The sequence below is a fragment of the Urocitellus parryii genome, chromosome 5 (genome assembly GCF_045843805.1).
Source record: "Urocitellus parryii isolate mUroPar1 chromosome 5, mUroPar1.hap1, whole genome shotgun sequence".
In the NCBI taxonomy this organism is placed as follows: Eukaryota; Metazoa; Chordata; class Mammalia; order Rodentia; family Sciuridae; genus Urocitellus; species Urocitellus parryii.
This window is the reverse complement of record NC_135535.1, coordinates 160,357,687-160,383,333: the sequence shown is the minus strand read 5'-3', so window position 1 is coordinate 160,383,333 and position 25,647 is coordinate 160,357,687. Positions and strand designations below refer to the sequence as shown.

Genomic DNA, 25,647 nt, shown 5'->3' with positions numbered 1-25,647 from the left:
TTGAACCCTGTGAAAGCCTCTGTCATTTCAAACCCAATAAGATACAAAATCAAAGTCATCATATGCTCTACAAGCTAGGTTGCTTCCCCAAATTCCTTATGTTAGTAGTTGATACCACTATTCTGATGGTTTTCCAAGGTAGAAACCTTGGCACAATTCTTATGTAACACACGTGTCCTGCTTGAAGTACAATATGAGGTTATATAGCTTTTGATGTTAGAATTAAAGCTCTTAACGCTCCTGTCTTGCTTATTGAAAGTTTTTTCTTACTCTCTAAATTCTCTTCCTTAGATAATTCCCATGGTCTCAAGAACCCATACTCAGTGTAAGGGATCATTCACAACTAAGAACTCTTCAGAAATATCTTCAGTCATTGTCTTTGCCATTATTTCTGTTATGGTCACACAAGTGAGTGTCTTAAGGTCTTATTGCTGCTATGACAAATTACCATAAACTTGGGGCTTGATACAAATTTATTTTCTTACAGTTCTGTAAGTCAGAATCTAATATAGATTTTCTTAGGTAAGATCTAAAGAGCTGAGACGACTGCATTCCTCTCCTTCTGGAAGTTCTAGGGAAGAATCCATTTCCTTGGCTTTTCAGTTTCTAGAGGCCACCACATTCCTTGACTCTTCAAAGTCAGCAAAGCAGTATATAGCTGACCCTACTTCCTTTTCACATTTCTTTCCCTGACCATGGCAGGTACTTCTTTTTTTTTTTTTTTTTGGTTGGGGGGGGGCCAGGGCAGTGTTCGGGGATCAAACCCAGGGTCTCACACATGCGAGGAAAACACTGTACCACTGAGCCACATCTTGAGCCCATGTTCTCAGTTTTAAAGAACCTGTGTAATCAGATTGGGGTCAGCTCCCTAATTTAGGCTAATCTTCCCATTTGAAAGTTTTTAATTTAATTATATCTTCAAAGTTCTTTTTACCTGTAAGGCAGTCTGCTCACAGGTTCTAGGTATTAGGAGGTGGATATCGTCTAGAAGTCGTTATCCTGTTTACTACAGCAAGTATTCATCCCTATTGAGATCACATGATGTAGGAGGTCTGGCTATTCCAATGCAGTCACTTCCCACAATGTCACCATACCAGTATGTTAGTGAATAGAATACTTTCCAATTTTAGCTATATTCTAGAATTCCTCGTTTCTTGACCTTCATGTATTCCTAAGGTCCATCCCCACATTCAGTGACATGTTATTCATAGAAAAATCTCTATTCTCTTACATTGCATTTTCCTTTGTTAAAGGCAAACAATATGTTACGGCACTGCTTAAAATACTTCCCTGCCTTCTCATTATACTTGTTACAGTATATATATAAAAAAAAAAAAACCCACATGCCCCACATGATTTAGCCTTTGCAGACCTCTCCAATCTCCTCTCTTAAGAGCTTCCTCCTTGTTTCCTGCACTACAGCCACACCCATTTCAGCTTCTCAAATGCACCAAACTTATCTTGTCCCCTGGTCCTCACATATACTATTTCCTCTCTTTAGAATGTTCTTATTTACACACTCTATCAGCTTAACTCAGGCCTCAGTTTAAATGTTACTTCTTCATTGACACTTTTCTTGTGTTATCAATCTAAATTATGTCCTTTATTCTTGCCTATAGCACTCTGGTTATTTTCTTATTATTTTCCATATATATATTATATGTATATAATATATTATATGTTTATAATATATATTTATATATAATGTATATTATATGTATATAATATATATATTTACTAATATTTACTAATGTGGCATGTTGTCAGTTTACTTAGAAGGAGTCCAAGTTCTATGACAGCAGAAGCCACATACCCAGCTCTTAGCATAGTCTAGTTCATGTAGGCAGGATGAATGAATTCCCATTGCCACAAGTGCAGGTTTTCACTCTGTCTAATAAGATAGAGTTAAACCTCTTAAAACAGAAATTGTTTAATCAAGGTTTTATTTTCTACAGCCCAGTAGGCAGTGTCTTGTGTATAGTAGGTTAATGTTCCATAAATATTAATTCAATGAATCTTAATTTTCTCACCAGACCCTTCTCTTCTAATTCATATAGCATAATATTTCTAAAATGTTTCCTTTTTTGCACAATAAGCATAATTTTTAATTTTAGAGATTCAAGGTCCTCCTGAAAGAACATTCATGAGTTTCTTAGGCAGACTGTTCCTAAGAAAGCAAATACCTGAGAGTGTCCAAGACAGTGTGGCAAGAACATTTGAAAAATATAAATATTATAAAAATTATATATAATATAAAGAATTATGAAAGTTCATAAAATATAAAAATTCTTAACTTAGTTTATTTAAGTGAATTAATTAAAAAATATATTGCATGCTATTGCAAAATTATAGAGGTGGGAGAAGAACACCTGAAATTTGGGACGGTTAAAATTGAGGGAACACTGCACAAGAGGAATCACAAATCCCAGGTTTAAACCCATGCAGAGAGAGTCTGAATGAATCTCATGAAGTGGCTCATTCCTTTTCCTTTTCTTCTCTCCAAACCAGCCATCCTGGTAACACATACCCTCACATCTCTCTCTCCCACCAGGCTTTACACGCACTGTGAGCCTGGTTTATTGCAAAGACTATGAAAGTAACAGGTTGCCTTGGCCTAGGAGGCATAGGTGGGGTGAAAGAGCTTCCCAGGGAGGAAGGGCCATTGTGAGAACAGTCTGTGTGGATTTGTCTCCTTCCTCATACACAACCAGAACTTTAAAGCTCTTCAGTTAATGGAACTGAGCAGTAGTCCCCTGGCTGGGCTGTGATTTCCAGGAGATGGGCCACTGGTGTCTGCTTCTCAGCCCCATGGCACAGTGCCTGACTGTTATGGTTTAGATGTGGTGCCCTCCAAAAGCTCATATGTGAGACAATGCAAGGAAGTTTGGAGGAAAAATGATTGGTGGATAGCCTTAATCTAATCAGTAAATCTTCCCTCTCTCTCCCTCTCTCCCATCTCTCTCTCTCTCTCTCTCTCTCTCTCTCTCTCTCTCTCTCTCTCTCTCTCTCTCCCCTACCATGTTGTTCTACCTCATCTTGAGCCCTGTGGAATGGAGCCTGCTGTCTGTGGATTGAGACCTCTGAAACCGTGAGCCCTCAAATAAACTTTTCCTCCTCTACAATTGTTCTGGTCAGATCCTTAGTCACAGCAGCGAAAAAGCTGACTAAAACACTGACACATAGGATCTAAAATATTTCTTCTATCATCTTTGCCCCCTACCAAAGGAACTATTCACTATTATCTATTTCATCAGATTTAATTTTATTCATTATGATTATGAACTGTACATTATTTCATAATCCTTACTTCATAATTTAATACTTTACTATATCAAATGATTTCTAATTGTTTCATATATGTGAGTGCAAGTTATTTAAAACTGCCTTCGATAACATGGAAATGTATTCTATTTTGGTTCCCTCTGTTGGTCACACAGTTGCTCAATGTGAAAGGAAAAGAAAACATTCAAAATTTAAAAGAAAAAGGTGACTTATTTTCTACATGTAGAATTGTTATGTTTTTTTGACATCAACTCTCTGCTGATCTTGTATAGCTTTTTGGGGAAGGGATTGATTGATTTTCAGAGGTGAGGGAGGGTAGACATCACCGTTACAGCAAGATTACTTTGGTGGAAAGAGTATTGGATGACTGGCTGACTTTTCAGAGATGAATTCACTAGAGTAAGACTGTTTTTATTTAACTAACTTTAAAAAGTGTGAAGCTTGTTACTGATTGACTGTTTTTTAAAAAATATTTTTAGTTGTAGATGGATACAATACCTTTATTTTATTTATTTTTATGTGGTACTGAGGATCTAACCCAGTGCCTCACACATATTAGGCAAGCACTCTGACACTGAGCTACAATCCCAGCCCCTTGTTTGGGGTTTTTTTGTTTGTTTTGTTTTTAGAGTCTTGTTTGCCAAGTTGAGTTGCCATCAATCTATTAATTGTGTTAGTTGTTACCATAGTACCTGAACAGTCTTTTCCTAAGAATGAATATACATATGTGTGTGTATCAAATTTTTAATGCCTTATTCAAAAATATTTATTGATTGATGGACATGTTCAAGTTTTTCAGCTGCAAGAGGAAGAGATTTATTGGTGGTTTAGAGTAAGGCTAGATCAGCTCTGCTCGAATGTTTGCCCATTCAAAAGGGATTCATGTTATTCTTTTTCTACTACACTAAGTATCTCTCATTGTCCTTATAACCAAGCAGGGATGATCAGGTTGAATAGTCATGTAGATTTCAATTGAAGTGTTTTTTTGGGGGGATCAAACAAATGACAAATATTTTTTAAAATGCCCTCACTGCTATGGTTTGGTATGTTTTATCCCCCAAAGTCTCATGTGGCGTTTTGGAACCCAGTGCAACAGTATTAAGAAGTAGTGGAACTTTAGAAGGCAGGGCTTAGTGGGAGGTGACTAGGTAATTGGAGTCACCACCCTCAGAAGGGATCAATGTTGTGAGGGATTAGGTCTTCTTGAATTGGATTGGTCTCCATGAGACAGATTTGTTGTAAAGTTGGGTTCAACTTTCTTGGCTTACCCTCTGGTTTTGTCTCTCATCATGTGAACTCTCTGACTCTTTTGCATGTGCTCTCACCACCAGATGCCATCCACCATGTTATGATGTGGCATGAGGTTTTTGCCAGATGTGGGAGCCTGATCTTGGTCTTATTCACTTCACAACCGTGAGCTATAGTAAACCACTTTCCTTATAAAGTTTCCAGTCTCAGGTATTTTATTACAGCAACACCAAATGGATTAAGTCAATCAAAACATCATAAAATTTAGAAGAAGAACATAATAATTTTATTAATTAGCTGCTAGACATCTCTGTATTACTTTTCTTTCCCTACATTTTTATACCTTATACTCTTTGTCGCTTCAAATGCTAATAATTCACTAACAACTTTTATAGAGAAGATAAAAAGAAAATTTAGTTTTTTCCTTTTGTGTAGTTGGTTAAAATATTATAATATTTGACAAAGAAATAGGTTAGAAAAGTTTAAGCTTCACAACTATTGTTGATTATGCATATAAATTTTTAGGATTGTTGTCAAATTTGGGAAAATACCCAAGGGTTGTTAAATATATGACTTAAAAAAGAATTCAGGGCACATCAGTTTTCTTTGGGTGAATGACATTCTTTAGTTTTCTGTGGATGTTCTTATTACATTCTAAAAGAAAAGAACTTCCTTTTTTGGGCTATGCATTGGTAAACATTAAATCTTTACTTTAAAAGAAATATGAAGAATTTCCAACAAAATAGCTTCAAGCTCCCTAAAATTCAACCCTGCTCTTCCCCCACTAACAACATATTTTTATTTTTAAATTTTTGAACTGTTGGGGTGGAACTCAGGGCCTCACACATGCTAGGCAAGTACTTTACCACTGAGCCACATCCCCAGCCCACACATATTTTTTGATGCTAGCACACAGGGTACATTCAAATAATTCTAAGGGGTCTAATCCCACACCTTTGTTTTACAATCCTGGGTGGGTCAACACAATGGGTGGTAAGGAGTATTCTTGGAAGCTTGGACAGCTGGCAATATCTTAACTGCACATGAAAGAGACTGTGGGTTACAAAAATATATCCCACTAAACTCAAACCAAATGTATTCCTAATTCAACTTTAGCTTCATTTAAAAAATGTCTGCTAGCTATCCAACTCTACTAGATAAGAGGAAGTGTGGAAGAGGTGAAATCACTAAGGACTAAAGATTGTTGTTAAAATATTTTGCTTTTAAATTTTTTACAAAAGATTATGACTATTTGAACATATTGTTAGGACTCCTTCTATGGACTTGGAAAGGGGAAGTGCAAATGAGTATCCCTGAAGCTGGAGCTTCATTAACTTCACAGTGAATCTGCTGAAGCCATTGTTTTTTGGCTCCTTGACCACCTCACACTTTTAAAAAATATTGAGGACTACAAGAAATTTTTGTTTTTGTTTTGTTTTTTTGAGACAGGGTCTCACTAATTTGCTGAGGCTGTTCTTGAACTTTCAATCCTCCTGCCTCAGCCTCCTAAATCACTGTGATTATAAACGAGTACCACTGTACCTGGCAACAAGAAGCTTTTATGTAGATCATATCTGTCTAGGAGTTAAAACAAACAGGTAAAATATTTATAATTCATTCAAAAACAATAAAAAGTTGCATATTAACTATTTAAATAGAATACATTTTCTAAGGGAAATTGCATGGAAATGAAGAGAGACCCTCATTGCTATACAAAATTACATATAAGAGGTTGTGAGGGGAATGGGAAAATAAACAAGGAGAGAAATGAATTACAGTAGATGGGGTAGAGAGAGAAGATGGGAGGGGAGGGGAGGGGGGATAGTAGGGGATAGGAAAGGTAGCAGAATACAACAATTACTAATTGGGCATTATGTAAAATTGTGGATGTGTAACCGACGTGATTCTGCAATCTGCATTTGGGGTAAAATTGGGAGTTCATAACCCACTTCAATCTAATGTATGAAATATGATATGTCAAGAGCTTTGTAATGTTGTGAACAACCAATAAAAATTAAAAAAAGAAAAAAAAATAAATAGAATACATTTTCTAAAGTAAGAAGAGTGGCACTTTTTTTTTGAATTTTAATTTTTTTTTTTTTTTTTAGTTTTCGGAGGACACAACATCTTTGTATGTGGTGCTGAGGATTGAACCCGGGGCTCACACATGCCAGGCGAGCGGGCTACCGCTGGAGCCACATCCCCAGCCCTGAGAGTGGCACTTTTTTACGTTTCTGCAAATCTAATGTCTGGCTTAAAAGAAGATTCTTACAGATGCTCTGCACTCAATCCTTTGCAAGAGCACAGGATCTGTAGTCTTTGGAAAACCTCACTGTATTGCCATAAAAACAAATAAATTCTTAACATGAAAAGAATTTTGACCTTGTGTGATACTCTGACCAATCTTTAAGAACCATCACCTTATCTACTTTTTTGGTTGCCTGAAGCTCCCAAGTAGGCTTTATCTATTTTGATAGCTGTACACTCAACCACACCTCCTGGATATACTTTCTGGTACATATGGAAAACTTTGTGAACACTTTTTAATGAATAAAATGTTGTAGGGAAGTTTTTTTCTTTTTCTTTTCATTGACAAGAGGAAAATCACCTTTGCTGCTTCTTGATTGTAAAACTTTCTTTTAGAAATGACTAAGATCCAACGCACTATTTGGTGCCTTAGAGTAGTTAGTATATATTTTTTCTTTTTTCTCACTTTTCTTTGCGTGACTGGGGATCAAACTCCTGTATACTAGGTACGTGCTCTGCCATTGAGCTGCACTCCCAGACCCTAGAGGACTTACTACTTTAAAAACAAATTCTAATATTTATCAAATCCTTTCTGTATGGTAGGCATATTCTAAGTGCTTTATATCCATTTTCTCATGCTAATCCTAGGAGACAGATAATACCGTCATCCCTATTTTGTAGTTGAGGAAAAAGATATGAGAAAGGTTAAAGCCCAACCTTACAAAGGACTAAGCAGGATTTAAACCCAGATAATCTGACTCTGGAGCTTTTAGCCTACTATCTGCTGATAAAGAATAAAGATGGGAGATAGAGTGAGATTCCTATAAAATGACTGTAGAGATATGAAAGGGAGGTTAAAAAGCAAAAAGGCTTTAAGCCAAGATAGCTGAGACACTAGGCTGGACGCACTGTATTATTTTCCACTCCAGGATTCCTTTCTGCTATATTTTCTATCTTTCCTTGTTCCTCTTTTCATTTTAAAGATATGCCTTTGCTGGTGGCTTCGTTGCTCAGACCTGGCGCTGACCATGAAATTGAACAGGGGCGGGGAAATCCTGTGGTATCCGCGGGAACCACAGCGTGGAGACACCACTGCGCACGCGCGTTACTCCCTAGGCCTGCCCGCTTTGGCGGCGCGACCAGCCCCAGCCCCTGCTCTCCGCCTTCGACTCCACGCACCCTCCGCGGGTGGGGGCGGGAGGGAAGCTCGAGCTGGGGCGCCTGCGCAGTCCTGGGGGCGCTGGTGTGATCGAGCTCACGTAGCGAGGGCTGCAGTTGCCTCCTCCCCGGAGCTGCCGTCGCGGCCTAGAGGTTATAAAAGGGCTAACTGGCTCCCTCTGCTGCCCAGTTGCGCCGCCAGCGGGCTGAGGGCAGGGAGTAGGTAGCCGGCCTGAGTGCAGGCGACAGGAACTGAAGAGCGCGCCGCCCTCCCGTCCCACTTTCCAGGTGAGACGCTCCTTCGACCTTGGAGACGGGCTGTGGCCCAGGGGCAGCCCGGGTCCACCTCGCATTGCCGCAGCGGTCCGTGCTCTCCCGGCTGTGGTAGGGTGGCTGGGGGGCGGGGGTCTCCGCTTAACTACAGCAGCTTGGGTACCTTCTCCGTTGGAGACGGGTCCCCGTCTCCCAGTGCCCTCGTGCTGCCCCGCAGGCCCGGCTGCTCTGCCCGGGGCTCCCCTTCCCACCTCTGCCCCTATCCCGCCTCTGATCGTTGGGGCTGCAGCAGCCTCTGTCCCCGCCCCAGGGACCAGGACTTTCTTGAATGTTCCTTCCCGGGCAGGAATCGCCCTGTTGATTTTTCCAAGCTCCCTCCGTACCTGGTGCTCCCTACAAAGCTGAGAGGAACGCGAGGGTGGGGCGTGGGTTTTTGGCTGCCACAGCCGCAGATGGTTAGCATGTGGCAATGGAGAGTGGGCTTTACAGCTTACAGCAGAGGCTGAAGCTCTCCAGGCATTTTGCGCTATCGAAAAAAACCGTCTGGTCCGGGAAGCGGACCTTCTCTGAAAGTTCGGGCTGAAGTCATCTGTTGAGCGCTGGGGTGCTGCCTTAGCAGCCAGACGTAGCCGGGGGCACCGAGTTTAGGGCTGCTGGAGCCCAGGAAGTTGCTGTCACATCTCCCAGTTGGGGAAGCTGGGCTGCTGCTTCCCTCTTCGTCCCCATAAATCTTTTTAAAGGCACATGAGTTCTCCCCGCCCTCGAGAATTTGCAGAGTTTAAAAGTCCACTTAAGTCAAACATTTCATGATTGTGTGAGAATTTTGAGTTGGATTATATGACTGGCCTCCAGGAGGGATGATAAGGTAAGTATGAGAATAGTTCTCCTAAATAATCGAACCTATTAAATACACAATTCAATTTTTAGACGCTAACATGCGTTCCGCAGAGTGGAAAAGACTCTTGGAATTTTGCACTGTCTTAAAGGGATAAAGAAGCAGCTAAATCCCCTTTTAGGGATTGATCTAAAATGTCTAAGACGTTTGCCAATTTCTACTTAACTGTTTCTCTGAGAGCTGTGGCTCTTGGACTTTCCCTTGGAATGCACTCTGAAGGGATGAAGTGGCCACTACGTGAGTGGGGGAGGGGGAAAGACGTGGCAGCAGTGTTCTTTCATCAACTTTTGCTCATTTTTTTTTTTTAAGGTTCTGGGAAGTAACGTATTTTCCCTTGTAGGTTTGGATGTAGCTTATGAATGGGGCTAGTCTTTTCCTAAAATAATCAGATGAAATATTCAGCATGCAGAGCAGGAACATTGGAAGTTAAACACTTTGAAGGGTTCTTTGGATCTAGTTTATAGGGAGAAAATAGGTACCTTAAGCAGAAAATAGCCAAGAAGCTGAAAAGTGAACAACCTTGAATATATTTTGCCTTGATTTGAAATATGAATAGTCTTCTGTGATTTTTCTCTAACTTTGGCTTAAAGTATAACTTCATAATCTTAATATGAAACTTAAATTTTATCTTTTTCTTTTGAAGAATAGATTTTACCACTTACCTTTAAGAATCATGTCAGTTTTGGTTTTGGATTATTGGCTCTACCAGTGTTTTTGATAGCTAATGGCAAAAGCTTCTTGGATTTACAAAGTCTAAGAAAAAGGACTACTTTGTCTCTTTTAAAATGGGTAATGCTGTTTTCATTGACATACTGAAATGAATTTTAAATTACTCAAAGCCAGGTCTTTTTGATAAGAGGATAATTACATGGGCCATTTTTTGTCTTTGTACTTAGCTGGTAAAACAGATGAAAATTGTGTACAACTTTTAATTATTGTTTAAACAACCATTGAAAAAAGAAAACTATATCACCTGTGTAGTCCATGTTGTAGAAGAGAGGGACCTTGGCTTTTGGTAAGGAGATGTTAACCTTTACTGTTACTGCAGAGTGAACTGTATACTGACAAGCAGTATCTTTTATAGAGCAGTTAAATTCAAACTCCTGCTTTTATTCCAAGGATAAAGCAAGAGTTAGAGTAGTGATAAAGCTTTCGAGTCTTCATTTCTGTGGAAGGGATGTTTATTTAGTGATTATGAACTGGACCGTAGTTACTGCTCTTTTATTGACCTAGGGGATATACAGAGTAGTGGTTCTCAACTTATTTCTAGGTCATGGAATCCTTTGGAAAACTGCTGGAAAGTGTGGTCCTAGGTCAGAAAGGGCAAATGTGCTCTAACATGGGATTTTATATACAATTTCTGCCCCCTCCCTACTCATGAACTCTTATTATAAGATACTCTAGAAAAAATAAAAGGCATGCAAAACTAATGTTTAAGGCTATCTAGGCATCTTGAATTTCTTGAATATTTCTGAAAATTGAATTAGGCATAAATTTTGAGGTCTTTTTTTGTTTATATATATATATGTGTGTGTGTGTGTGTGTGTGTGTGTGTGTGTGTTTAGTTGACCTTTATTTTATTTATATATGGTGTTGAGAATAGAACCCAGTGACTCTCACATGCCAGGCAAGCACTCTACCCCTGAGCCACAACCCCAACCCACTTGCTTAAAGGGTTTTAAGAAAAGTTAATAGATTGTTAGAATTATTGAATTGCCAAGTCAATGATAGTACATTATATTGTGTATTCCCACCATATTGTGACATATTTGGTTTGTCACTCAAAGTAGAATAGGCATGAAGGTAAACAGAAATAAATTGTATCACTCTTGGATTAAACTTCATTGCTGTTCTTACAGTGAGGTCTTGAATCTTACAGTTAAACAATAATGGGTGTGTATATAAATATATGAGATGAGTCAAAGTAGATATATATATGTGAAACTTGTTAAATTTCTCTTCCTACTTGGTGAAATGTATTTGTATAAATTGAAGCTATCCTGTCTTCTAGTCAAATAAATATTGTGCATGAATAAAAATTTACAGAATTCAAAAGGCTTCTCATTTAGGTTACTCCCAGCAGTTTTTGAACTTTATACTGATCATTCCTTGGATGATCAGTATGACCATTAGTATACTTGATTGTGTGTTAGCTAAAAATACAGAGATCAGTGAGTGAGTAATGTCTTGGATTTTTTTCTTCCTTAGGGTTTCATATAGGTATGTCCAAGTTTTGTTTGTTTATAAATCCAATTTAAATAGTAAAGTTAATAAAAAGAATTATAAATTAATATACTCAGCCTAAATATTTTTCGGGCAATTAACCTGTTTTATAAATAATTCAAGGGAAGACTTGTTTAGTGGTAGCCACAGTTAACTTTAACTATTTTTCTTTCCATTTGTATTCTTTAAAGAAACACATGACACTAAAACCTCATTCATATACTAGTCTGTCTCCTATTGCTATGAGAAAATAGGACAGGGTGTTTTTTTTTTTTTTTTTTTTTTTAAATTAGGCTGATTTAGATTGTTCTTCTGGAGGTTTAAGAGCATGGCACTGGCTTCTGCTCAGCTCTGGTGTGAGGGCCTCATGGTAGATGACATCACCATGGTAGAAGTGTATGTGAAAATGATGACATGGTGAGACAGGAAGCCAGATAAATTGAGGGTTCAGGCTTACACTCTCTAATAGCCCACTCTGGGGAAACAAACTTACTCTGAGACCAGCATTAATTCCTTCTAAGGGCAGTGCCTCAACGAGGTAACCACCTCCCATAGGGTCCAACTCTTTTTTTTTTTTAATATTTATTTTTTAGTTGGACACAATATATTTATTTATTTTTATGTGGTGCTGAGGATCGAACCCAGGGCCTCACATGTGCTAGGTTATCGCTGAACACAACCCCAGCCCCTAGGGCCCAACTCTACTGCCTTTCACATCACCACATTGGGACCAGGCTTCTCACAAATGAACCTTTGGTGTACAAACCACATCTGAACCATAGCAGTCAGTAATTCTTTTCTTCCTCTAATCATCCAGGGATTGGATTGGACTCTAAAAAGACTTGGAAAGTCCTCTTATATGATCTGCCAGATAACTAAAGCACCTTAGGAAGAGTTTCTTTATATATTATAATGCCTGAAGATGATTTTGTGAGGTAGTTTTATATTATCTCCATTTCACAGTATAAAGAAAACAAGACTCAGAAAAGTCAAGTAATTTGCTCAAGAATTCAATAAATGGCAAAACTAGGACTTGGACTCAGGTCACCTGTTCTCTGATTCATATTTCATATTCCTTCATCATCTCTGATGAAAGTTGATTAATAGCATATCTACCACTGTATTAGGAATGTTTTAAGTATCTAGAGTTGAAATAAACTTGAGTTCCTGGCTAGTAGAAATTAACAGTCTTTTCCATTCAATTTAAATGACTGGGAGTATCAAAAGAGTGATGAAAAATGTTTCATAGAAAAAACAGGACATGAATACTTAAAATAATGCTATTATTTTACTCTGTTAAATCAGTGCTGAATGGAAGCACTTATCTAGATTCTTATCCTCTGCAATAAGGTATTCATTTTTCCTAGTATATGTAGTCTTTTGTGTACATTTTCTTCAGCTGGCATCAGAAAAAAAGGGAATTGAAGGCTGGAAAGAAGAGAGTTAGACCAGGGTAAAGAAAAGTGGCATTCTGGCAATATAGCCTTGGGAGGGTTGAAGTTGAGTAAAGTATACCTGAGTCTTCAAGCTATAAGCCATCTATTAAGAAAGGGGTTGCTAACCAGTTTTGGCTATTCTACTTTGAACTAATGGACCCTGGCCTGAATTGATCATGTTCAGAGATACGAGCATACATAAATAACCTCTTTTGTATTAGGAATGAGATTTGAGTAATATTATAGGTACCTGTGGGTATTTGTCTGTAATATATGCAGAATGAATTAAACAGATGTTTCAGTTATAGGAATCAAACTTACTTTGATTTTGGAACTTAATAAGACCCAAGAATTGATAGTCAACAACTGCAAGTCATGAAAAAAGTTTTGAACATTGTATGAAATATCAAGTAGAAGAGCAGTATATAGTAGTACTCTCTGATCCAGGAGGGTTACATTCTAAGACCCCCAAGGATGTCTAAAGCCTCAGTATCAGATTGAACATATATTGTTTTTTTTCCTCTACACACAGTAAGAGATTAAGAACAATAAATTAAAATAGAACAATAAATTAAAGTATAATTATAACTATACTATAATAAAAGTCATGTGATATGGTCTCTCAAAATTTTGAATGTTACTTTGGAAGCACTTTATAGATTCTCTTTGTATATCCAAATTGCCAGATCACTACACTTGTGCTCAAAATGTCTTAATTCCTCATTGCACTAAAATAATAGTTTTAGGCCACAGTTGACCATGGGTAACTGAAACCACAGAAAGTGAACCTGTGTATAAAGGAAAACTATTGTGTTCTGTTATTCATGTCTACAGTGACAGAAGTGGATTCTGTGAGCATCTTAAAATTACTAGCCAGGGTGGTGGTGCATGCCTTTAATCCCAGCAGCTCGGGAGGCTGAGGCAGGAGGATCTTGAGTTCAAAGCCAGCCTCAGCAATGGCGAGGCACTAAGCAACTCAGTGAGACCCTGTCTCTAAATAAAATACAAAATAGGGCTGGGGATATGGCTCACTGATCTAGTGCCCTTGAGTTCAATCCCTGGTGCACCCCCCCAAATTTTTATAAACATGTTAAATTTTTGGAAGGTATTTAGTAAGGTTTCTGGGGAATAAGTAATAGAAATGGAAATTATAAAGTTTTAATCACTAAGATGTGGTTAATCTGTTTTTTATTTTCTGCATAAGATTTTTCACCTGGCTCCCTAGCTCTGTTGCCCAAATAATTACTCAAGCTTTCTAACTAAAAATTGTTCTGTGAAATGTTTATTTCACTAAAGAAGAAAAACGTGTGTACAAAGACTGCACTGTTGTTTACTTCTAGAAAAATTGCCCTGGAAATGTTCTTCTGGGTTCTGTGTTGTGATCATTAAGTCTTATTGCACATAATGATATTGTTACTTTACATTGTGCTTAAAGAATAATAGCTTCTTGTTTGAAATAACATACAGAATGGAGGATGTGTTTATATGTTTATATAAGAGTGCAGTAAATATCAACTCCTTTTAAATAAGCTCAGAACTATTGTTACACTGTAAGATTAGCTCTATTTATAGATCTAGTTCCTTCAAAAATTAATCAATAAGTGTTTATTTTAGTGTTTCTAAAATCTACTTGTTTGACTTTAGGACCTCAAAACATTTTTGATCTCTCAGCATTGCTGTGTTGACCTTTGTTTTTGCCTCATTTCCAGAGAATCCTGTCCCAACACCTTTTAAATTCATACAGATTTATTCATATTCAAAGGTTGCATGAAGACATTCTCAAAGTTACATAGTTTCAAATTTTACTGTCATTTCTTCTAACCTCAAAGATATTTAGAGAATAGGTCTCAATTAATTGATTAAAAAACACTGTTACAAGTGACAATAAATGTTGGTGAGGATGTGGGGGAAAAGGGACACTCATGTATTGCTGGTGGAACTGCAAATTGGTGTAACTACTCTGGAAAACAGTATGGAGATTTCTCAGAAAATTTGGAATGGAACCACCATTTGACCCAGCTATCCCACTCCTCAGCATATACCCAAAGAACTTAAAATCAGCATACTGTAGTGATGTGGCCACATAATGTTCATAGCAGCTCAATTCACAATAGGTAAGCTATGGAACTCGCTTAGGTGCCTTTCAACAGGTGAATGGATAAAGAAATGTGGTACATACCCAATGGAATATTAGCTGTAAAGAAGAATGAAATTATGGCATTTTCTGGTAAATGGATGGAACCGGAGGATATTAAGTGAAATAAGCCAATCCGCAAAAAACCAAAGACCAAATATTGTCCCTGATATGCAGATGCTGACCCACAGTGGACCTTGTAGGGGTCGGGGGGAGGGCAGTGGAGGTTCACTGGATTGGAGGGGGGCAGGAATGGGAGGAAGGAAGGCCTAATGGGAGTGGGAAATACAGTAGAATGAATCTGACATAACTTTCCTATGTTCGTATATGAATACATGACCAGTGTAACTTGTACAACCACAAGAATGGGAAGTTATACTCTGTGTATGATATGTCAAAATACATTTTACTGTCATGTATAACTAAAAGGAACAAATAAAAAAAAGTACCCATAAACAAACAAAAAACACTCTAGGGCTGCGGTTGTAGCTCAGTGGTAGAGCACTTGCCTGGCACATGTGAGGCACTGGGTTTGATCCTCAGCACCACATAAAAATAAATAAATAAAAATAAAGGTATTGTGTCCATCTACAACTAAAAAAAAAAAAAAAAACTAAGTTATATGTGAACACTAGAATTGTGATGGTGTTAAGTAAAAATATCACCCTTAAGATTTTTTTATGAATTTGCAGTCCTCCTCTGCTTCTCATCCCTAAGAAACCATTTTTCTCTTTCTGTCACTTGAGATTAGTTTGTATTTTCTACAGATTTATATAAATGGGATTGTTTAGTATAATCTCTCTCTATATATATTGTTATAGAGTATGAGTCTGGCTTATTACACTCAGTATAATTATTATTTTTTTTTTAAAGAGATAATTTTTTAATATTTATTTTTTAGTTTTTGGCAGACACAACATCTTTGTATGTGGTGCTGAGGAGGAACCCGGGCTGCACGCATGCCAGGCGAGTGCGCTACCGCTTGAGCCACATCCCCAGTCCTCAGTATAATTATTGTTGTTCATTCCTTTTTGTTGTTTGTTAAATTGTAGTAGATTGTACAAGTTACCATAATTTTAAAAATCCATTTACCAGTTGATGGACATTTGGGCTGTTTCCCTCTTCTTTTTAGAGAGAGAGAGAAAGAGAGAGAGAGAGAGAGAGAATTTTTTAATATTTAATTTTCGGCGGACACAACATTTTTATTTTATGTGGTGCTGAGGATCAAACCCAGCGCCCCAAGCATGCCAGGGGAGCGCGTTACCGCTTGAGCCACATGCCCAGTCCCTCCCCATTTTTGACTGTGATAAATCTGTAACATTAATGTACAGATCTTTAGCAGGGCATATGCTTTCTTTTCTAGGAGTGGAATGACTTGAATTTATGTGATAGGGAAGTAATTTTTTTCCAGTTGGTGGCTTGTCTTCATTCTTTTAACAGTGTATTTCAAAGGGAAATCTCTGTTATCAGACAACATCTCTATGTAGAAACTTAAAAGGCTCTTCAAAAGCAGCTATGGTAAATAAGTGAATTCTGCAGATTTTCAGGATAGAAGGTCAATACAGATCAATCAATTGCATTTCTCTATACTTGTAGTAAGAAATTGGAAATTGAAATTAAAAAATTACCATCTCAGCACCAGAAACATGAAATATTTGCAGAATTGACTTTACAAAATCTGTATGCTGAAAATTAAAAAAACACTGATTATACCATGCTCAAGGATTAGAAGCTCTATTAAAAATGTACATTCTCCACCTGAAATATATAGATTCAATGAAGTTTCTGTCCATATTTCAGCAGGATTTCTTATAGAAACTCACAAGCTGATTCTAAAATTGATAGGGAAAAGCAAAGGAACTAAAAAAGCTAAAACACTACTTGATTTCAACTTGATATAGAGCTACTGTAATCAAGGCAGTATGGTTTTAGAGAAAAGATGTATAGATCAATGGAACAAAATAAGAATTCAGATGCTCAGGGTTGGGATTGTGCTCAGAGGGAGAGCATTCCCTACACATTCGTGAGGCGCTGGGTTTGATCCTCAGCACTACATTAAAAATATTGTGTCCACCTAAATAACTAAAAAAATTAAAAAAGAATTCATATGCTCAAAAATGGTCAATTCTTTTGGGAAAAATAAATGGCAATTCAATAGAGAGAAGACAGTCTGGAACTGTTGGATATTTGTATGCAAAAGAAGAAAAAAATCTTTGTTTTTTTCTGAGAGAAACGTTTAGGCTAAGTTAATATTTGGACATAACATCTATTAAGCAACATTAAGTAATGTATATATCATTTAATGTTTCTTTCTTTTCCTTCTTCCTTCAGCCTCTGTCTATTGTCTTCTCAAAATTCCTGAAACATAAAGGACCTGCATCTGTCTTCTAGGGGTCTGGGCTACTTGTTCCTTCTTGCTGTCTTAACCAGAGTTGAAATTGAGCTTTCTTCTCCAGGTCATTTCTGTTTCTGTGCCCCATGAGACATCTTTGGTGACAAATTCAGCTATTATTGAGTTTTTGCCTCACATCCAAAAGTAATTGACATTTTTTAAGTGTATTCTGTGTTCCAGGTGGTAACCTAAGCACCTTGATATAAATTATTGCTTTTTAAATTACTTGCTGGCAGTCACATTTGACCTTCATATTTACACCTTACTCTTTGGCTTATTCCTGGTTCCTGTTAAAAGAACCATCAAATAAAGGTTGACATTTACTGATTTACTGTAAATTTTTAGCTTCTGTATCCTGGAAGCAAGAATTTTGACCTTTTTTGCATATTAGGAATGTATGTATTTCTAAGTAGGTGTTTGAAATAGATGAATATTCAACTATTATGCAGTTTAAAACACATAGTCTCAAAGTTAGTGAAGAATGGTACCATTTTACTAATAATAAGATTGATATCTTTGTCAAACTTCTCCATTAACCTACATTAAAAAGTTTCTGATTTAGGAGTATCTGATTTTCCTAGCTGAGCAGAACTTCAGACATTAAGTTGTGCAATGTGCTCAGTGGTAGAATGTTTGCCTGGGGTGTGTGTGTATCTGGGTTTGATCCCTGGCACTTAAAAAAATAAATAGAAGAATAAATATTGAGTTAATTTAACTTGAAGTGAACCTGAATTCCAGTTTAAATCTTTAAAAAAGTAGATTAAGTCACATATTCATAAACTACCTTTGATATAGAAGTAGTATTTTTGGATCTCCTTAACAAGCAAAAAGCAATTATTGAGAAATATTGCATTAAGCACAGGGATGGGGAGACAGATTATTTTTTAGTACTCTGGGCTCAATAAAAACCCAACTCCTACTAGCACATTAGGTAATTGTAAGTATAAATAGGAAATTGTCTAAAAAACTGAGATTAAAGAGTATGATTAGACTTTAAGAATATATTTTTTCTTCTCCATCTTGTTCGTTGTCTTGTCTTTCTGTATATCTGCTTCATCCACTCTTTGGACCTATGTGACAGAGCTTGATCTCCAATTTCTCCTGAACTTACTTTATGTAGTTCAAAGAGTGAGTGCCATTTCTTTCTCACTTTCCAAAATTTCCAGAAAAGAACTTATGAGCTATACTTAGTTAGGGATCATGCTGTTTGTAACTTGACTGCTAAAACTGTGAGGATGAGTTGAAGGTAGAGGAGAGCAGCATTAAAAGGGTAGAAGAGGCAGTTTCTAGAAGAGAATAGGAGTAATGGGGGTATAATAGGCAAAATCAGAGGTGTGTTTTTTGAAATGATTTTATATTAATGATTCCCCATGTTGCACTTTTAATAAAGGGCAATATCTTGACTTGGAACTGACTCCCAGTATGAGTCTTAAAATGCTGTTAAGTTGGAATTAAGTCAGCAACTTGATTCACTGCTCAAGAAAGAAAAGTGTGGAAAAGAAGTTAGCAAGATTTCTTGAGTTTTTGATAGAGCTGTTGATCATAGCATTAAAGCTCTTGTCCATCAGATTCTAAGTACTAGGTCACATTCTTTGGGAACAAAAGTATGACTGGAATTCATGGAATTAAGTTAAACAAATGACAATTTGCTAAGGGATTACAGAGAAAAGCAAAAATAAAACTACTTGCATCAGTAATCACTCTTAGTTGTCTCAGAAAATCCATTCCATCTTTGATGGAAAAGGCATGCCACATCTTGACACATATCACATTGTAATGGCCAGAATTTGTGTTGGTCTTTTGTGTTGATCATGAAAACTGTCAAAGTGATTTAAGTGAACACTGTGACAGGAGAACCAACAGTTGGATATGAGATCTGTATGAGGAAAAACAAAGTTGGAGCCTTCTAAAATAATTAGAACAAGTATGGAAGGTGTGGAGAGACTTGTTAAAAGGAGCTTTGTGAAAAATTTTAAAGTTTAGGATATCAAGCATTTTTGAGTCTGCCTTTTTAAATTGTTGGATGATTTGTCTGGAAATGTTGCAGGTTTTTCTTGGAAGAAAAAATGTGAAACCGAAAGGATAATAGAATTTTTTTTTTTTTGCCAGATGCCCAATTCTAGTAATTTGTTGAATAATTTATATGTAAAATTCAATAAATACTGATGACTCAACATTGTAAATATTTACAGTGTAGTAGAACTCTTAAAGTCTATTCTGAGGGTTTGATTGACCTATTGAGTTTGTGGGGCTGGACTTTCCTGGAAGAAGCACTTTAGGAAAGTTTGTTGAATAATTCGTGCACTTTTGCAATTTACTTTTATCCAGGTCTACCTGAGACATTTTTTTTTCCTAAAGGAGATTGCATCCACTTTGATGTATTTACATTCTATTCAAGCTTGTTTGAAGATTTAGAACAGGAGACATATCTCCTTTTTTTTTTTTTATAAAGTTGTATTGTCTTTGGGCATTTGACTCTTAGATGTTCTATAATGATTTACTTTGCAAGTTGATAACTGAATCAGAGTGGAAATGATGGAAGTAAAACTCTATGAGTAAGGAAATCATTGTTTTAAAAATCTGTGATTGATAAAGCACATTAACATACTCCTTAAGGTTTCTGAATGAATGTGGATAAATGAGACATAGTGTTAAAACAGGTTAGAGGAACCATTCCCTATAGTAATTGGAATTTCAGTTATATTTTTACAAAATGTGAGTTGATATAAAAGCTATTTAAGGGCAGAATTCCATAATTACAAGGGTTTTGTATCCAGTGGTTCTCCAAAGTATGATCCTTAGTCCCAGTAATATCAGCATCACCTGGAATTTGTGTAAATTATCTAGATTGCTTTCTTATTCTTAAATTTAGAAATTATCTGCTTTCAGAGATACTCTGTGGTTTTGTTTTATTGTTTATAATTGTTAAACCTGTGTAGAATTTATTTTAAAGCATAACATAAGGTAAAGAAATACTTCTTTATGTGGATAGTGCTTTGGATTTTTATGTAAGCTCTGTCATTCTTAAAATAAAACTTTCAAGTTGTATTTGAAGAAAAGCACCATTGAAATCTTTTTAGTTCTGTAAGCTAATGGTTCTTGAAGTTTAAGGACAATAAAAGTTGACAAAGAATTGTTCATGACAGTATATTTTAGCAATGAAACAATAATCTCTTATCCGAAAAAATCTAAACTTTCTCATTAGAGTTAAAAGTTCAGACAACATTTGTGATTATCTTTCTGTGAGTACAGACAAAGCATTTGTATTTTTTGGAAATAGCATTTATTCATGAAGAAAATGATGACAGAAATCTTTTTAAACAGTGAGAAACTTCTAGACTCTTCAGACAGCATCGGGTTTTGAAAAAGACTTGTGCTTTGGCAGGAACCCAGGAAAGGAAGTGTCTGCATCTGCTACATTCTAGAAGCCTTCCCAAAATCATTGTAAGGCAGCCAAGAAAGCAGGGCATTTCACTACTGTGTGGTTCTGGAAGTATCTGGAAGTTTGCAGCAAATTTGAGGGAGGAGATTTAGGAGTTCTTCCAGAATGTCATTTTTTCTGGTGATCTATTTTTATTGAGATTCAAGTTACAGGGAAAATAGTGTTATTTTTCAGCTGGAATAGGGACCTTTCACTGTGGCCTCCACTCAGCCTGTTGGTTTAGGTAAATTCACACTGGAAATCAGAGGTGCCTATACAAAGAGAACAGTGTGACAAATTAGAATAACCAGTGGGAGCCTTTTACTGGGGCAAACAGTATTGTAATGGTGGTTTATTCTCCTGTAAGGTAATCAGAAGCATTTAAAGTTCATGTTTGGGTAGAGAAGGATAAAGAGAAGAGTGGTGGTAGGGCATGTGGGAAATCAAGTTAAAACCTTTATGTTGGTTAGTTGATATCCTCATCTGCTGTGAAGAATTTTCACTAGAAAAAACTCCTACCAGTGGCACAGAGAAACAGAAGGGCTTTGCTACCAGGATTAAAAAATAAAAAAATTCACAACTATGAACTTTTTTTTTCTTAATTTTTAGGCATCACCTACTTAATATTCATGATTCAGTACTATCAGAGTTATTTAATCATGTGTCCCTACATTTTCATTACCCCCAAATGCACAAGTTTTAATTGAATTTATTTAAAAATTTAAAACCATACAGAGAAAGATGGAACAAGTTAGGAATTTTCTTTCTTTCTTTGTTTCTTTCTTTTTTTTTTTTTTTTTTGTGGTGCTGAGGATTGAACCCAGGGACTTGTGCATGTGAGGCAAGCACTCTACCAACTGAGCTATATCCCCAGCCCACAAGTTAGGAATTTTAAGGATTAATTAGAAAGCTCTGAAATTTTTTTCCTTTAAAACATATTCTGACATCTTTAAAATATATTGGCAATATCTAATAAAGCATATCTTCTGGGAATATCATGGTTTTGATCTATATCACAGAGAAAACATATTTTAGGTTATATGAAGAGCCACTGCTATTCAGCTACTCTGATTGTATTATTAATTATTAAAAAAATTTAGATTAAAATTTTAAACATAAGTTATCAGGTAATAAAAAATATGTATTTTTTTCTCTAACATGAAATATCAAGGTAGTATTCTACATGAAAAATAAGAAGTTAACTATCATTAAATTATTTCATTAAATTATTATATCAATTTATAAGAATTTTTTCTTTTTCATTCTACTGTCTTTCCTATTCCTAGTCCCGCTCCCTTTTCCCCTTTGTTTAATCCACTGAGTTTATGATCATTAACATCAATTTGGGGTTAGAGCATTTGCCTTGCCTTGCAAGTGTGAGACATGAGTTTGATCTTCATCACTATATAAGAATAGATAAATAAAGGTATTATGTCCATTTACAGATTAAAAAAAATTCTTGGAATCTGGATTTTACTATGTAAATGGGAAGGATAAACAACATTTCCCTTCTTCCTTTTTTTTTTTTTTTTTTGGCAATGGTTTTATTTCTCTTGCAGGTGTGTGAACCTGTAAAATTAAGTCTTCCAAGATGATATGGTGTATTTTAATCATAGGGATTCTACTTCCCCAGTCTTTGGCCCATCCAGGCTTTTTTACTTCAATTGGTAAGTCTTAACTATATTTTGCATTTAAAATTTTCCACTTTTAAGTGTTTTTAAATTAGTAGAAACATATACAGTGCAGTTTCATGATAAATATTCTGATTAGAAGCTTATGAAAATTTAGAAAAGCATATCAAAGAAAATTACTGATTTCTTTTATCTAGCAAATAATTTAATGCATATAGTCTTTTGATGCATAGATAAACAAATATCCTACATATTGTTTTCTAATCTTTTTCCATTTAAAATCTACTGTGAATACATTATTTTTCTGCATCATAATTTTTATAGATCTTATTTAAAAGTATTATAAAAATAGCATATTGGTTAAAGTGTGAGGAAAAAAGTATAGTACACAGACTATAGTACATATCCCCATGTCCCCTTGCTCCCAGAATAATTCCTTAGAGTTTGAAATGTATCCTTTTATATTTTCATGTATATACTTTTAATTGCCTTAAATAAGGTGTTTGCCTTCATTCTGTTGACTTTTTGACCTTTATAGAATTGTAAGCTAAAACACAAATATTTATAATATTTGATTTCATCATATAAAATGATGAGTAATCTCAATCCCTTATAAATAACTAAAAATAGAATATTTGCAACCTTTTTAGTGTAGTTTCTGTTTAATTCTAGTCTTGAAAACAAAAGTGAGGAAGGAAGTGATAAAAAACAAACATTGATCCTTGGAAAGTAGTATTGTTTTGTAACAATTTTGTCAATGAAAAGACAATGTGCTAACACAGACAAGGCTTATAAAATTAAGTAGATTGAAAATTAAAATTGGAACACATGATTAGAATAAAGTGTGGGGCTTTATTTTGATTTACCTCCTTAATTTCTTTCTTTCTTTTCTTTTTATCTTGCTGGGGATAGAACCCAGAGCCTCTCTCATATACTAGGCAAGTGCTATAAAAAGGGAAAAGATGATCCTCTCTAACCTATCTCATTTATGCCAGTTAAATCTTCCCATAAAATGAAGCATTCTTAATCATTCTAAGCTTGTTCTAAAATATTTGTGTAGATGGACATGAGCAAAACCTTCTTCTTCTCTTTCCCTTATAGGTCAGATGACTGATTTGATCCATACTGAGAAAGATCTGGTAACTTCTCTGAAAGATTATATTAAGGCTGAAGAGGACAAATTAGAACAAATAAAAAAGTAAGTAGTGTGTTTTACTTATTAAGATTGACTCCAAACTGGATGTGCTGGCGCACACTTATAATCCCAGTGGCTTGCAAGGCTAAGGCAAGAGGATCCAAGGTTCAAAGCCAGCCTCAGAAACTTGGCAAGGCTCTGTCTCAGAATAAAAAAGGGTAGGGGATGTGGCTCAGTGGTTAAGCTCAGTGGTTCAATCCCTGGTACAAAACAAACAAACCTCCACCTATATGTTTTCTTTTTTTAAGCTAAAACTTTGAGTAGAAATAAAAACCATCTTTGAGTTTTAGAGAACAAGTTAAAATGGCTAAAGCAAGAGTATAGTGAACAAGGGTTAAAGCCTGGGCCCAGGTTTATGTGGAAGAACATGGATTGAGATGAGGATATATATGATGGGTAATGAGGAATTGACTGACCATTTTTCAAAATGGTGCCAAATATTTTCAAAATATCATCTATCCTTCTATTATTGCCCCAACCCCTAATGAAGCCACCTGGATAAAGTTCTCTTTATCCTTCATTCCTTCATTTTTGAGCCAATAGTGTTAAGTATAGTTAATATTATTTAATTGATGTAGTTTTTCTCAAATGCTAATTATCTTTAATTGACTCAGATTATAGTTAATCCTGACCTGAGAATTCCTGTTCTTTGTTCAATGAGTAGCTAAGTATTAAGGCTTTTGTTTTAAAACATAGCTTTTAGATATTGAATGTAAAACTCTGGCATTAGTTAAGCCAAGTTCAGTGGCTTACTTCCATAAACCCAGCTACTCCCGAGGTTGAGGCAGGACAGGAGGATTGCTTGGACCCAAGAGTTCTGGGTCAGCCTGGTCAACGTGGCAAGATGCCATCCCCACTCCACCCACCCACACAAAAAATTTTAGTGTAAGTTGATTTAAATGAACATGTAGCTGAATTTGGTTGAGCTTATCTGTACTTTGTAATCGTCAGTTATTTGGCCTTAAGGAGCTATAGGAAAATGAATTTTTTTTTTTTTTTTTTTTTTTTACTTGTACTAGAGGTATCAAATCTCAGCTTTTACTAAGGTAGGTTCTGTTTACTATTTGGAAAAAAACAGAACTAAACCATGAGGCTCAGTGGTAGAGCACTTGCCTAGCATGTGAGGGCACTGGGTTCGATCCTCAGTGCTGCAAATAAATAAATAAACAAACATACAATATCAACAACAAAAAACTAAACCAAAAATCTTTTACAGTTATATTTTGATTCTGCCAAGTTGGATTTACCCATAAGAACATTTTGCTTTTTAAAGAACCTTTATAATTTTACTTTAAAAACAAGTTTTTTGTTTCTTAATATTTTTAGTTGTAGATGGACTCAGTACTTTTATTTTATTTATATGTGGCGCTGAGGATCTAACCCAGTTCCTCACATGGGCTACGCAAGCATTATACCCCTGAGCTACAACCCCAGCCCAAAAAGAAGTTATAGTTTTAAGCCTCTAGTCTGTATTTTCAAGTGCTACTAAATTGTGTTTTTCCTTATTTGACTGTGTGTATACTCCATTTTTATGTTTTAACATCTGTAGATGGGCAGAGAAGTTAGATCAGCTAACTAGCACGGCAACAAAAGATCCAGAAGGATTTGTTGGGCATCCTGTAAATGCATTCAAGTTAATGAAACGACTCAACACTGAGTGGAGTGAGTTGGAGAATTTGATCCTTAAAGATATGTCAGATGGTAAGTCTGAGGAGTCTAATGAGGGGGGGAAAAAAAGGGTAAGGCAATATTTTCACCACCTATAGAAATGCCAAAATTTGTGATAAATTCAGTTCCTAGAACATCAATGATGTAAATGAAGTGAATTATTGCCCGACTCCATTTGGTTAGAACAGAGCTAATTTAGTTAAGATCTTGAATACTTTGATTTAAAAAATAGTAATTTATGCTACTAGTGACTAACACTGGTGATTTTGTTATGAAATCTACAGAAGTGAATAGATTATTTGGCAAATAGCATTTGGCATTTCTGAGGGTAATCGTTTATATTTAGGATTACTTTCAGACTTTAAAGATGTATATATAAATTTTTCAATTCTTAAAATATCAGGAGTGGTATCATAAAGAGAGTGTTAGTATGTTCTACCTATT

The 25,647-nt window shown here is 36.0% G+C and overlaps 1 protein-coding gene across 2 annotated transcripts in view; it reads left to right on the top strand.

Annotated features, from left to right (window-relative positions):
• Positions 1-7,914: 7,914 nt before the first annotated feature.
• P4ha1 (prolyl 4-hydroxylase subunit alpha 1) overlaps positions 7,915-25,647 on the top strand; it is a 67,112-nt gene continuing 49,379 nt past the window's right edge. For both annotated transcript variants that reach the window (XM_026390234.2, XM_026390235.2), the window contains exons 1-4: positions 7,915-8,223; positions 22,269-22,376; positions 23,442-23,538; positions 25,085-25,236. In XM_026390234.2, coding sequence (XP_026246019.1) covers positions 22,301-22,376; positions 23,442-23,538; positions 25,085-25,236 — 325 coding nt within the window. In that variant the 5' untranslated portion in view covers positions 7,915-8,223; positions 22,269-22,300. The remainder of the gene's footprint in view (positions 8,224-22,268; positions 22,377-23,441; positions 23,539-25,084; positions 25,237-25,647) is intronic.